A 13321-nucleotide genomic window follows, 5' to 3' on the forward strand; every position below is an offset into this window, starting at 1 on the left:
GTCTATCTAAAAATCCCATGACAAAATTTCACCTTAAATAATTTTAACACGTTACTTGGAAAAAAAATACAGGGAAACATCACTTTTGAAACCATCCAAACAGCATGTAAGATTAGATAAGTTAATTGAACAAACAAACAATATGCCATGGGAAACTTTAGATATTTTAGATCTGTTAAAATGATGGCTTGATCAGAGGCTTGAGTGTAAAGGAAATACTAAATTTACACATTTTTATGACAGTTAGGGATTGTTGTGATAACCTAACCTGACCTCTGGCCTCACAAACAAAACAGAATTTCACCCAGTACTTTGCATGAGAAGAGAAAGAGCTTGTGATTTGAACTATAGCATCTCTTTTACAAAGACTTTTAAAATAAAGAATGCAAGTTATGAAGAATCCATCTAAGTGACTTTTTCCAGTAGCTAATTACACTCTATTAAAAAGGTGTGCCTTCTTTTAGTTTGAATTTTTCCACCTTAAATTTCCAACTACTGTCTCTTTCTGTGCTTCTATTGATTTAGAGAACCTTCTACCATCAGGTATTTTCTTAGGCCTCTGAACTAAATTCCTCTTGGGGGTCATGTCCAGTATCGAACACATGGAATCACAGAACACTAGAACTGGAAGGAACCTCAAGAGGTAATCAAGTACAGGTGCCTGCTCTCTTGGCAAGACCAAACACCATCTAGATCATCCCTTATAGGTGACTATCTAACCTGCTCTCAAATATCTCCATCAATGGAGATTCTACAACTCCCCTAGGTAACTTATTCCAGTGTTTAACCACCCTGACAGGAAGTTTTTCCTAATGTCTAATCTAAACCTCTCTTGCTGCAATTTAAGCCCATTGATCCTTATCCTATGCACAGAGGCCAAGGAGAACAATTTTTCTCCCTCCCCCTTGTAACTTCTCTTTTCTAAACTAAACAAGCCCAGTACTTTCCGTCTTCCCTCATAGCTCATGTTCTCTAGACCTTTAATCATTCTTGTTGCTCTCCTCTGGATCTTTTCCAATTTCTCCACACCTTTCTTGAAATGTGGTGCTCAGAATTGGACACAAAACTCCAATGGAGGCCTAATGAGCACAGAGTAGAGTGGAAGAATGACTTAATACATCCCAGAATCATGTTTGCTTTTTTGGCAACAGCATCACACTGTTGACTCATATTTAGCTTGTTGTCCCCTATGACCCATAAGTGCCTTTCCACAGTTCTCCTTCCTAGAAAGTCACTTCCCATTCCATATATGTAGGAAGCTGATTGTTTCTTCCTTAGTGGAGTACTTTGCATTTGTCCTTATTAAACTTCACCCTTTTTACCTCAGACCATTTTTCCAGTTTGTCCAGATCATTCTAAATTATGAGCCTATCCTTCAAAGCAGTTGCTACCCCTCCCAGCTTCGTATCATCTGCAAATTTAATAAGCATACTCTCTCTGCCAATATCTAAATTGTTGATGAAGATATTGAATAGAACTGGTCCCAAAGCAGATCACTGTGAAACCCCACTTATTATGCCCTTCAAGCGTGACTGCAAACCATTAATAACTACTCTCTAGCTGCGTCTACACGCGTCAGGCGCAATTTCGAAGTTAACTTCGACGTTAGGCGGCGAGACGTCGAAGTCGCTAACCTGATGAGGAGATAGGAATAGCGCCCTACTTCGACGTTCAACGTCGAAGTAGGGACCGTGTAGACAATCCGCGTCCCGCAACATCGAAATTGCTGGGTCCTCCATGGCGGCCATCAGCTGGGGGGTTGAGAGACGCTCTCTCTCCAGCCCCTGCGGGGCTCTATGGTCACCGTGGGCAGCAGCCCTTAGTCCAGGGCTTCTGGCTGCTTCTGCGGCAGCTGGGGATCTATGCTGCAGGCACAGGGTCTGCAACCAGTTGTCAGCTCTGTGGATCTTGTGTTGTTTAGTGCAACTGTGTCTGGGAGGGGCCCTTTAAGGGAGCGGCTGGCTGTTGAGTCCACCCTGTGACCCTGTCTGCAGCTGTGCCTGGCATCCCTATTTCGATGTGTGCTGCTTTGACGTGTAGACGTTCCCTCGCTGCGCCTATTTCGATGTTGGGCTGAGCAACGTCGAAGTTGAACATCGACGTTGCCGGCCCTGGAGGACGTGTAGACGTTATTCATCGAAATAGACTATTTCGATGTTGGCTGCACGTGTAGATGTAGCCTCTGAGAACAGTTATCCAGCCAGTTATGCACCTACCTTATAGTGGCCCCATCTAAGTTTTATTTGCTTAGTTTATTGATAAGAAGATCATGCAAGACTGTGTCAAATCCCTTACTAAAGGCCAGGTATACCACATCCACTGCCTCTCCCTTCTCCATAAGACTTGTTACCCTGTCAAACAAAGCTATCAGATTGGTCTGGCATGATTTGTTCTTTACAAATCCATGCTGGCTGTTACCTCTCACCTTATTGTCATCCAGATGTTTGCAGATGAATTCCTTAATTATTTGCTCCATTATTTTTCCCAGCACAGAAGTTAAACTGATTGGTCTGTAGTTTTCTGGGTTGTTCTTTTTTCCCTCTTTATACATGGGCACTATGTTTGCCCTTTTCCAGTCTTCTGGAATCAATCCCTACTTCCAGGACATTTCAAAGATGACAGCTAAAGGCTCAGAAACCTCCTTTATCAGCTCCTTAAGTATTCTAGGATGCATTTCACCAGGCCCTGGTGACCTGAAGGCATTTATTTTTTCTAAGTAATTTTTAACTTGTTCTTTACGTATTTTATCTTCTAAACCTACCTCCTTTCCACTACCATGCATTGTTAGGCATTTCAGCATCAGCCTTCTTGGTGAAGACCAAAACAAAGAAGTCATTAAGCACCTCTTCTATTTCCAAGTTTCCTGATATTGTTTCTCCTTCCTCACTGAGTAGTTGACCTACCCTGTCCTTGGTCTTCCTCTTGCTTCTGATATATTTATAGAATGACTTCTTGTTACCCTTTGGCTACGTCTACACGTGAAGCCTACATCGAAGTAGCTTATTTCGATGTAGCGACATCAAAATAGGCTATTTCGATGAATAACGTCTACACGTCCTCCAGGGCTGGCAACGTCAACGTTCAACATCGATGTTGCGCAGCACCACATCGAGATAGGCACTGCGAGGGAACGTCTACACGCCAAAGTAGCACACATCGAAATAAGGGTGCCAGGCACAGCTGCAGACAGGGTCACAGGGCGGACTCAACAGCAAGCCGCTCCCTTAAAGGGCTCCTCCCAGACACAGTTGCACTAAACAACACAAGATCCACAGAGCCGACAACTGGTTGCAGACCCTGTGCATGCAGCATGGATCCCCAGCTGCAGCAGCAGCAGCCAGAAGCCCTGGGCTAAGGGCTGCTGCACACGGTGACCACAGAGCCCCGCAGGGGCTGGAGAGAAAGCGTCTCTCAAACCCTCAGCTGATGGCCACCATGGCGGACCCTGATAATTCTATGTTGCGGGACACGGATCGTCTATACGTGCCCTACTTCGACGTTCAACTTCGAAGTAGGGCGCTATTCCCATCCCCTCATGGGGTTAGCGGCTTCAATGTCTCGCCGCCTAACGGCGATGATAACATTGAAATAGCGCCCAACACGTGTAGCCGTGATGGGCGCTATTTCGAAGTTAGTGCCGCTACTTCGAAGTAGCGTGCACGTGTAGACATGGCTTTTATGTCTCTAGCTAATTTGAGCTTGTTCTGTGTGTTGGCCTTTCTAATCTTGCCCCTGCATGCGCTAATTGTTTGCTTATATACAGCTTTTGTAATTTCTCCTAATTTCCACTTGTTATACAACTCCTTTTTGATTTTTAGATCATGCAAGATCTCCTGGCTAAGCCAAGGCAGTCTTTTACTATAATTTCTAGCTTTCCTATGGAGCAGTATCATTTGTTTTTGGGCCCTTAATACTGTCTCTTTGAAAAACTGTCAACTCTCATCAGCTGGTTTTTCTCTTAGTCTTGCTTCCCATGAGGCCTTACTTACTAGCTCTCTGAGTTTACCAAAATTTGCTTTCTTGAAATCCATTGTCTCTGTTTTGCTGTTCTCCTTTTCACTAGTGCTTGGAAACATGAACTCTATGATGTCATGGCCACTTTTTCCCAAGCTACCCTCCACTTTCAAATTCTCAACAATTTCTTCCCTATTTGTTAAAATCAAATCTAGCACTACTTTCCCCCAGTAGCTTTTTCCACCTTGTGAAATAAAAAAGTTGTCATCCATGCAGTCCAAAAACTTTCTGCATATTCTGTGCCTCACTGTGTTAGTTTCTCAACATATGTCTGAATAGTTGAAGTCTCCCATCACCACCTAGTCCTGTTTTTAGGATAATGTTTTTAGCTGTCTAGAGAAAGTTTCATCCACCTCTTCTACCTGGCTAGGTGGTCTGCAATAGACCCCTATCACAATATCACCCTTGTTTTTCACCTCTTTTAACCTAACCTAAAGACTCTCAACATATCTGTCTCCTGCATCCATTTCCACCCCAGTCCAGGTGTGCACATTTTTTTTATATATAAGGCAGTGCCTCCTCCCTGTTTATTATGCCTATACTTCATGAATAAATTGCATCTTTCTATACCAATATTCCAATCATATGTATTGTCCTACCAAGTTTCTGTAATACCGATTATATCACAGTTGTGTTTGTTTATTAGGATTTCAAGTTCTTGCTGCTTATTACCCATGTTCATTGCATTTGTATATAGGCATCTAAACTACTGATTTGCTTTTGCCCCCCATTTCTGCTTAGTCCCTCTTTTTTCTCTGCTGTTACAGCCCATGATCCCTCCCATTTCCAACCCAACTCCCAGGTCTCCAGGTTTTTTACTTATCTGTGGGCTTTGGTCACCTGTCCCCATTGACCCTAGTTTAAAGCCCTCCTCAGTAGCTTATCCAGTCTCAATCCAAATACATCCTTCCCATTTCTTGAAAGGTGAATTCCATCCCTGCTTAGCAGTCCTTCATGGAACAGCATCTCATGATTGAGGAAGCCAAAGTACTCCTGGCGACGCCATCCTGGGGACACCTTCCAGAATGCACCTGTCTCTACCTGGGCCCCTGCCCTGAACAGGGAGGATTGAGGAGAACACCACCTGTTCCCCCCAGCTCCTTCATCTGTACTCACAGAGCCCTGTAGTCACGCTTGATCTGCTCAAGATTACACCTTGCAGTATCATTCATGCCCACATGGATGAGTAGCATGGGTTAGTAGCCAGTAGGCCAGATAAACCTCGAGAACGTCTCTGTAACATCTCAGATCCAGGCTTCTGGCAGGCAGCATACCTCCCAGGATGACGTGTCAGGGCAACAGATGGGTGCATCCGTCCCCTTCAGAAGAGAGTCTCCTACCACCACGGACCTCCGCTTCTTTCTCATAGTGGTGGCAACGGAACTCCCAACTTTGGGGGCACGAGGCTTCTCTGATTCACCTGTAGGGGATGATTCTTTATCTCCTGTATTTCCCTTATCCAGAATGGCGTAACAGTTTCCCAGTACCACTGTGGGAGGATTGGGAACAGGAGTAGAGCACTGCCTGCTGCCAGAAATGACCAGCTGCCAGCTGCCCTGAGCTACCTCTACCTACACTGTTGGTGTGTCTGCACACTTTTGTGGTGGGACAGCTCTCTTAACCTCAACTTTCTCCACACGAATACTGCCCAGGAACTGCTTGTGGAGTCTAATACTCCGAAGCCTAGCTACCTCTTCCTGTAGCTCTGTCACCTGCTTCCTAAGAGCTTCTATCAGAAGACACCTTCCACATTGGATGGTCTCCCCAGCCTGGACTTCAGTAGGTGGGCATTGCAAATCACAATCCCAGCAAAACCACACCTGGGTCTGGGTAGAGGCATCTCTTGTCAGGAGGTCTGTCTGAAAACAGGTGCAGGTGGAGGAGACAGAAGCAGTGCTAGCACACATGTTGCGGGTCTTCCTAACTGCAGTGGAACCTCTCTGTCCACTTCCTCCTTAAAGCTGACCTGTCTGCAGCCCTCTGCTCCCTTTGCTCCCTTGATCACTTCAACTCTGGCTTTTTAAGCCTGCAAACCTCAGTCAGGCCTACCCTTCGTTAGTCACACCGGTGAAGGCTGATCCTGAGGCTGATCAAAGGCAATCAAGGGAACAAGGGATCAAAAAGATTCCAACCTTCCCTGGCACACAATCCTAACTGCCACAGTCACTGAAACTGAAATCACCTGCAATCAGAAATAAAAATGTAAACAGTCAGGCAAACTCGACGTGGTAGTTTGGGATATCGTTTTTTGTATAAAAGTTCTAGAAAACTCAAAAATGGAAATAGCTCCCCCTCAACTCCTCCTCAAAACTCCCTTCTCAAAACTCCCTCCTGTTTGCAATCACCTGTTCGCAGGTAAAACTCTCTTTGAAGTCAAAAGGAATGATCATACTTTTCACAATCAGACTATTAGAGCCAAATTGTCAACTCACTACATATTTTAAATTCAAGAAGTATAGGGGTCAGAATCCTTTCACCCCTTGTTCCTGTAGCAGGATGTATTTTAAAGTAACAAGAAAATGTATGAAAGCAGAGGCACAACTAAAACCTATAAAACAAATAATTTTTCAGTGATTTTAAAAGGAGAGATTTTGAGAAAGTCTCTCAGTTCACGTTAGAAACCAGGCTAATTACAATATTCTAAATGATTACATATTAAGGAACAATAAAACTGATATAATATTTAATAAGAATTACTTTTGATTTGAGACATAATTTTATTTATAAAGGAGAGGTACAACTATAGGAATAAATATAACTATCTGTGGATATGCAGCATATATCTATAGATATGCAGGGCTCTAGCAGACAGCACCTTATAAAACTTGGAGCCATATTCTGTATGTTAATGTTGGATTTATGGAGCCATGTAGAGATCAACTCTCAAATTATTTATTAACTGCAGGAACAGCCCTTAGCATTTCAAAATGATGATGTGCATTAAATCTCAATAAAAATGGTCACAACATCTTTTATCCACGCTATTCATACATACTCCTATCAAGTTTTTAACAACTTGTTTCAAAAACAACGTGAATTACTAGTTCATGTAGGGCCATTCATTCAAGTTGCACAAAGATTTTTGAATGCATGCCACAATTCCTTAATCAGCTGTGCCAATGAAGACAAGAATCTGGCTCTGTGTGGGCCTGCTGCCTTTGCTTCTGGGAGCATGACATTAATTTCATGTATTGTTTGTTTTTAATTAAACTGCCTATGTTAGAAAACCCTATCTCTCCATCATGCCAATACATCCTACGAGAAAGCTTGCCAGTGGTGATTCATAGGCAAACAAATGCGTGACCAAACATTGCTTGATTTCCAAGGATTATTAAACATTTTGTGAGAAATACTGCAGAAATGACTCTGGCTTATATGAAGACCCTTTTTATACCACTTTGTCATTGATATGTAAATTACATGGCCAAAGTGGTGCAAAAGGAGACTTGTTTAAGTGAAAATCAGATCTGCAGTCTTGACTCAGTTAAAAATCTCATTGTCATCAATCGGAGCTCTGCTTGCCTATTGAGTGGAAAAATTTAGTTCATTCTGTACAGAAGCTTTAAGAATCTTACGTCAATATTGGTTTTAGGGTTTGAATATTGCTACTGTTTATTTTCTTCTCGTTTTATTTATTCTTAAGGAAATTTGAGACTCTTTTGTCTACCCGAGAACATAGCTCTGTATAAAGGGACGAGCAGGGTCCTACTGCCTTTATGGATGTTCCGGCAGAGATGGCACTTGCCCTGTGTTCTACATATAGAGCATGCACTGGCTGAAAAACAGATGGAACATCTGCTACTCCTATTATGCCCAGCTCATTCGACAGGCCAATACAGAGGAGGACAGAGCTTCTACCATCCTATTTGGGATGCAGCACTTTGTGCAACCCCCAACACTAAGGATTGATTAACCCTAATTCGTTCAGAAGGTACCTCCAAGCCCCATCCCATTCTCCTGAAAAATGTGGTCCTTAACTGTTTCAGACCATATTATATTTTGCTTTAAAATACATTATATTTTTAAGTACTGTGCTTAAAAATGAAGCTCTGAGTTTCAGGCTAACAATATTCTAAGTGAGCAGCATTATCTCTTGAAAATTATAACCAATTGTTTGCCTGAGCAACTGGTCAAACGAGAATGTCCAAGAGGACCTTATTCTCTAAAGTTGTACATTGTTTTATTTTAATGAAGTTTTTTGCACTAAATGCTTCAAGTTCAATTTTCATGATAAACAGCTTGCACTATAGTACTTGTAGAAGTTGAATTGAAAAATACTATAATGTTTAAATAGCGCAATTATTTATAATCAGAATAAATATAATGTGAGCAGTGTACACTGTATTCTGTGCTCTAATTGAAATCATTAAATTTGAAAGTGTAGAAATTATGCGAAATATTTAAATAATTGATATCTACTATTGCTTAACAGTGTGATTAATCATGAAATATTTTTTAACTGCTTGACGTCCATAGAACAAAGTGATTCCTGAAAATAGTTGTGGGTAATTAAAAAAGCCACAGCTCAGATCCTTACTTTTGGTTAAATACTGCAGAACAAATTCAAACATATGATTTCTGTGAAACTTCCTCTTTGTTTACTGCAAAGTTTTACAGGAAGTTTTGTATGAAGTGCTTCCTGTTCCCTAGCTTACTGTACAGGAACACAGTGAGCTCAGTTATGCAGCCCCATAGCAACAACTAATAGATTATAGTTTCTTCCGCAAGACACGCGAAAATGTACTAATTACTGGGATGGTCAATCCTGGAATACTCACGTATGTATAAAGGCCAATGATGGCTATAAGAATTTTGCCTATAGTTACAGTTTAGGCAAAGAATAAGAGTAAAAGTACTGCTGGTGTTTCATCTTAACCAAGAAGATTTTTAATTTTTTTAAAATATCTTTCTTCTGAGACTTTTAATACCATGGAACAATCACCTAATGCTTGCACATCTTGTCATTTTTTAAAGTCTAGTTAACTTCCACAAATGCTGTCTTTAGATTTTATATGTGCTTGTGAAAAAGACATTAGTTGCAAACTCTTTCTAACAGTTACAGCAGAACACACGAACATTAAATGTTTTAATTTTGAGCAGCCTGTAAGTCTGTGCAACTGACAGCTAAATTTAAGAAAAAAAATGTTTCATTTAGCAGATTGTCTGGAAATAAGACAATGATCTAAACATCTACCCTTCAAATTTGAGTTGCTGTGAGACTAATGGATTAACTTAATCCTTTCCAGTTGCTCAGATCCCTTAACTTGTTTTAGAAAATAAATTATGAACACATGAAACTCCATCAAATGTACTGTGTAAATGCACTTATATTGTTACTCAGGCAGACAGCTTTTCACTATGGTAAAATACCATAGCCCTACAACGTATATATACATACACACTAACACTAAAACATTCAATGTATAAAAGTTAATGATCTTTGGTAAAACATGGATGTCCTTCGAGAAATCTACTATTAATTTTATATTGATTATAAATGAAACAGAGAGAAAATATTAATACCTAAAGGCAAAATCATCGTAAGATCTGACTGACAACTTTTTTCAAATCCATAAAAATGATCCTAAGCATTGCTTACTTAATATGTATTAAATAAGCATTTAATTATAGAAACATTAATTGATCTGAATATGCAAGTAACAAGATTCTACACTTCTAGTACAAACGTTGAAATTCATTGCATGATTGACTGTCATTCTCAGATCATATTTAACACAAACAAAAGACTTTATTCTTGAAGGTGCTCCAGTGTGCACAATTCCTTTTGAAATCAATGGGACAAATTCATTGAAGGCAAAAGTAAATGCATGTCAGGAATAACATCAGTCACTAACAGCAGCGAATTGTCCTTCAGGAGTTGTGCATGTGTGACTCACTTTCAGGATCTGTCCTGATGTGAAAGTAATAAACACTTTCATTTTTATTTGCCCACTGAAGAAGGCAAAATCAGGCCCATACTAATTGATGTCATGGCCAGATGGGACTGTTCTGATCTTCCTCTGTAACACAGGTTCTAGAACCTCATGTAGGAATTCTGTCATCAAGGCCATAATTTCTGATTGATTTTGCGTATAGCTTTTAGAAAGCATCCAACCTTCATTTAAAAACTTATAGTGATGGAGAAACCACAACGCCTCCAGTTGTTTCAATGGTTAATTACCTTGACTCTTAAAATAATGACATCTTATTTTTAGTCTGAATTTGTGTCTTTGAAGGCTATATTAAAGAACTCGCTGCAAACAGAATTCCCTCCCAATCCCCTCTCACACACTTATAGCCCATGATCATGGCACTTACAGTAGACACCTATTCTTTATCAAAGCAATTTTGAAATGCCAAAAATGAGTGGCATATATTTGAGATGAGATACACTATTTTAAAAAAACTATTTTACTACAAATGTGATACCATTTCAATAAAACAGAACAAATTATGAGGCTCTTACTCAGTCCCATTTAAGTCAGTGGAAAATTTGCCTTAGTGAAGACTTCAGGATTATTTAATTAATATTTAATTAGGGTTTAGACTTCAGGATTATTTAATTAATATTTAATTATTAATGCTATTATTTAATTGATCCATTGTGTATATTATATTATATTATATTATATTGAAACTGAAAGAATACTTTTGAATACAATATTATCCTGTGAAACTCATTGTCACAAGTTACAAAAGATAGGATAACAGTCTATAAGATATATAAAATGCTTTGACTACAAAGGCATAAACCATGAAAAGAGATAGATATTAGCTTGAAATTTCCCTATGTGTACCCTGTACCTTGCTATTCGTTACAGGTATTCCATCACTGTTGTTGGAAGTTTCTGCTGTTGAAGACAACATACCAAAACAAATGGATCAATAGGCTGACCTAATGTGGGAATTCTATGTTACTGGATCCTATTTGCAAATTTTAGAAACCACAGAATAGACATTTATAGCTCTGCATTATATTGGTTAAATGCCATTAAAATTTACCAAACATAAATCCTTCAATTAAAACACAGGTATAGAAACACACACCCCTTTTATGCAAAGCTTTTAAACCACAATGATCCTGAGAGAGAGAGAGAGAGAGGGAGGGAGAGACCAGGACTATCCACAGCATTGAAGGGAAGATCTTACTATAACATTTTATAATGTCATCATAAGGTGTCAATATTTTTATCATCTCATTTCATGTATACCCTTGTGTTCAGATTTTTGTGTTTAAAAAAACAAACAAACGCCAAACAGCTGTAGCATATGAAACAGTGAACTTAAGTGTGCTATATACAATGACACCTGGGTTTGTGTTTTGTTTGTTAGTTACAGCTAATTTAGAATCTTGTAATCTGTATGACTTCTAATTATTCCTTACTTTGTACATTGCAGTGTATCATCATTACTGAATTTCAGCTGCATCTTACAACCTATTTGCCTACCTCAGTTACGTGCTTCTCAAATTCGTCACAAATTTCTACGGTTTTGACTGTATTGCATCATTTTAAGTAAACTGTGTATTGTGTCACAGTCCACTCACATTTTCAAGATCATCAATGAATATACTCAAACAACAATCACCAATCCTTTGGGTACTTCAGTGTTCAGAGTAAAGGTACATGTGCAACTTTGAGAAATGACATTCTGCTTCTGGCCCAATGAGGATAAGAAACCTCAAAGGAATATTCTGAGGATACATTCATTAATGCATGCAAGAAGCTCAGATTCTAGGAGCATAAACATCATATTGATTAAAAAAATAAATGTAGCAACATGTTGAAAACTGACCCAGTCATGTGTTTTGTCCCTCAGCAAATTTTAATCTGTGATGGAATTTAATTTGTTACCTCAGGACTACTTAGTTTCCTTAACAGATTCTTGACCAGGAAGAATTCTAGTTGATTGGACAAACTCAGTTTTCCTGTCAGATGTTGCACTTATTTTGTCCCCATATCATGTTCACCTTGGTGTTTTGTAATTCTCTAACTCTTGTTTTAATCAATTCATCAGGTGAAGTACATCTCAGTTCTCTGGAACTTCCAAGATTCGCTCTATAACTTGGCTTAAGAAGAGTTCTGTGAAAACTCCAAAGCTGATCTCGTGCATCAACAGAAGTTGGTTCAATAAAAGGTTACCTCCCCTACTTTGTCTCATTTATTTAAAAGAAATATTGATACAACATTTGCCTTCCTTGAGTCTCCAGGTATAGTAACAATTTTTTAACACATAGCACACTGTTAGGAACTCTGGGACAATTTTTAAAAGCATTTGGGTGCATATGCAGATAAGTATGCAGTTAGGTGAAAACAGTCGTGTCCTAGGTGGGTTTGAAAATCCCACTAGACACGTGTCTGTATCTACATTTATTTATCTGTCCCTCAATTATTTCATTTGTATTTAATGTTTCTATGTCAGTAATTCTCAAATTGTGGATCATGAGGCACAAGTGGGCTGAAAACCCTCTTTAATGGGGTCACCTGGGCTAGCTTAGATTTGCTGGAGCCTGGGACTAATGTTGAAATGTGGGCCAGACCACCAGAGAAGAACTGATGGCTTCAGCACTAGAAGGCAGGTTATAGGCCCCTTGCTGGGTCTGAAGCTCTTGGTTTTTGATCTTCTTTTTTTTTTTTGACCATAGTGTCTTTCATGTAGCCATTCTGTCAAAAATCACTTTTAAATTTTAATGTTATGGTACTGACTTTGGTTCAGTTGTTTCCTCAGATGTGTTTACATAATCCCTTGTAGTCACTCTTATATATCCCTAATTACTAGGATTACTGGGTGTTGCTTCAGACTTTGTCAAAGTTCCACGTGTGCTCTACAGGTACCTTTCCCACATGTGTGCTCTACAGGTACCTTTCCCACAAAGTAACCATTTAGGATATCAATAAATTGCTTCTCAAAATCTTGTCTACCATTTGACCAAACTGTCAAAAATAGTTTCAGTGCTTAGAATGATCATGCACAAATTCCCAAGACATATATGAGATGAAAGACATTATTAGAGACAAAAACAGTTAAAATTAAAAAAAAAAAAAAGTATTACTGGTTGATCACCTTCTATAATGTAGATGCACTCTCTGTCAGGAGGGTACTTGTTGGGATAATTGGGTGAAGTGAAGATGCCTCCTTCTGCATATTTTGTCCAAGTTCCACACTGCACTGGTTTCTGCCCTTCTAATGTGGTTTGCTTTTCTACTTAAAATGGAAAAAAAAAAAGAATCACATCACACAAAATATCTATTCTGTCTGTATTACACTTACAGCTATTTAAGAAAATAAGTAACTATTACGGGCCTGA

At 39.4% G+C, this 13321-nt stretch overlaps 1 protein-coding gene across 1 annotated transcript in view; it reads right to left on the reverse strand.

Moving 5' to 3' along the window:
• Positions 1-13321, reverse strand: part of NETO1 (neuropilin and tolloid like 1) — a 159801-nt gene that overhangs the window by 80482 nt on the left and 65998 nt on the right. Inside the window, exon 7 of the mRNA XM_074985452.1 lies at positions 13078-13218. Within this exon, the coding sequence (XP_074841553.1) occupies positions 13078-13218 (141 nt within the window). The remainder of the gene's footprint in view (positions 1-13077; positions 13219-13321) is intronic.

This window comes from Carettochelys insculpta, chromosome 2 (assembly GCF_033958435.1).
Source record: "Carettochelys insculpta isolate YL-2023 chromosome 2, ASM3395843v1, whole genome shotgun sequence".
Classification (NCBI taxonomy): Eukaryota; Metazoa; Chordata; order Testudines; family Carettochelyidae; genus Carettochelys; species Carettochelys insculpta.